General features: G+C 55.8%; 1 protein-coding gene across 1 annotated transcript; it reads right to left on the bottom strand.

Annotated features, from left to right (window-relative positions):
- Positions 1-821: 821 nt before the first annotated feature.
- On the bottom strand, positions 822-1,256 carry LOC127310077 (scarecrow-like protein 23). Its single transcript, XM_051340778.1, has one exon. It carries the CDS (start codon positions 1,254-1,256, stop codon positions 822-824), a length of 435 nt encoding a protein of 144 aa, XP_051196738.1.
- Between the last annotated feature and the right edge of the window lie 553 nt (positions 1,257-1,809).

The raw sequence follows: 1,809 nt of genomic DNA, 5'->3' as shown, positions 1-1,809 counted from the left end.
TAAAGTTGCTGAAGGGTTCAACGGTTTTCCGTGACTTCATTGGAGCTTGGTTATCATTTCATGTTATTCAATCTACATATGTGAAGAGCAATAATGACGGTCATGACAATTCGAGTTGTGGTGAGAGGCTGGTATGAACTCTATTTGTTTTCATCTTTGTACATATACTCACTTACTTGGATATGCTTAGCTTGTTTGTGTAAGGTGTATGCTACTTGATGATGCTCACTAGTTTATGCTCTCTCATGATTAATTCCAATTTACTAATAGTAGGTAACATGTCATATAGATGTTTGCTTGAATTGCTCTATTCATATAACGGTATGACATTATCCTCCTGTGAATGTTTCATTTGAATCGACTTGGCACATGCTCAAGCATGCATAAGACTAAAACAAAAGTTATTTAAGCCTCGATGATTTATCTTGATTCAGAGTTCTTGTATTACTTTTATGCTTCCGTTAATTTTATCTGTCGCAAGCATGATTATGACAACTACTGCTTTCTTGATTGTCGCTTCCCAGTCTATTGCTAGCCTTCACTTGTACTGAGTATGAGCTCTACTCGTGCATCCAACTACTAAAAACCAAAGAGCCAATTGCGTCCACCATACATACCTAGAGAGTGGATTTGGTGACCGGGTGTATACGTGAGCACGCGCTCATCACCGTTGGATTTAGTCCACCACCGTTGGATTCTACCTCTCACTAACGGCCACTACACGGCTGCCCATTTGTATATTTTGTGTGGGAAAAGTTGTACGTGGACCCCACACTCTATCATCTCATCTTCCTTTCCCAATGTCCCCAATCCCATCAGTCTCATCTTCCTTTCCCGATCTTCCCCTCAATGGGGTGGAACTCGAACGGCATCCCGAGGGAGGCCGCGAAGTCGGCGAGGCGGCGGCCGGTGGCCTGGAGGACGTCGAGCGAGGCGCCGAGGCCGGTGACGCGGAGCGAGAGTGGCCTGCAGGGGCGGGAGGCGAGCATGTGGAAGAGGCCCGGCCAGTGCAGCCCCTGCATGATGTAGGCCTGGAAGGCCGAGGAGACGCGGCGGCTCTGCGCGGCGGCTAGCGGGCTGGCGGCCAGCAACGGCGAGTAGGCGCCCAGGTAGGAGCTCAGCACGCGCGCGCACAACGTGTCCCCGAAGTAGGCCGCGACGCGCTCCGGGGAGGACCCGAACGAGGACGCCAGCTCCGCGATCTCCTGCAGCATGTCCCGCGCCTTCGGCAGCTGGTCCGCGGCCACCGCCTCCATGCACCGGAGCAGCAGCCTCAGCAGCCGCAGCCCGCGCGTCTCGGCGGTGGAGACCGCCGCCACCCGCTCCCCTGCTCCCCCGCTCCCCCGTGACGGCCGCCAGCCCCGGTCCCTGCTCGGTGGCGGAATCGTGCAGCTGCAGACGCTTCCCCCGCGCGCTCTCTTCGTGCTCGGGGATCGACGCCGCCCGCTTGGCCTTCATCGCTGCCGCCATCGAGCTCCAATCCAGCAACCCGCCCAACAAAAATCTGGCGCCACGGCCGCCGCCGCCAATGGCGTCCATGCCAAGAAGCTCACCAAACAGGACTCATTCCTGGGCGAGGTCGAAGACGACGCCGCCAACTCCACCGGCGGGGAGCACGACGAGATGCCGCTCATCGGCGCCTACGACGAGCTCGTGGACCAGCTGATGGGCAGCTCGTGCTCAGGAGCGGTCAAGCGCGTCGATGGTCGTCGGCTGTCAATTGGATTTGGCATTTTTTCGATTTGGGATCTGCTCGTGGCCAACTTGGGGGTCTGCTCGATTTAGGATCTGCTCGCGCGTGGAGGCGAT

This window comes from Lolium perenne, chromosome 6 (assembly GCF_019359855.2).
Source record: "Lolium perenne isolate Kyuss_39 chromosome 6, Kyuss_2.0, whole genome shotgun sequence".
In the NCBI taxonomy this organism is placed as follows: Eukaryota; Viridiplantae; Streptophyta; class Magnoliopsida; order Poales; family Poaceae; genus Lolium; species Lolium perenne.
Note: the sequence above shows the minus strand (reverse complement) of the source record. Positions and strands in the feature narration are given on the sequence as shown.

Bases quoted from the DNA above. Each gene is read 5' to 3' on its own strand.
- LOC127310077 (XM_051340778.1), bottom strand. From the start codon at position 1,256: ATGGAGGCGGTGGCCGCGGACCAGCTGCCGAAGGCGCGGGACATGCTG.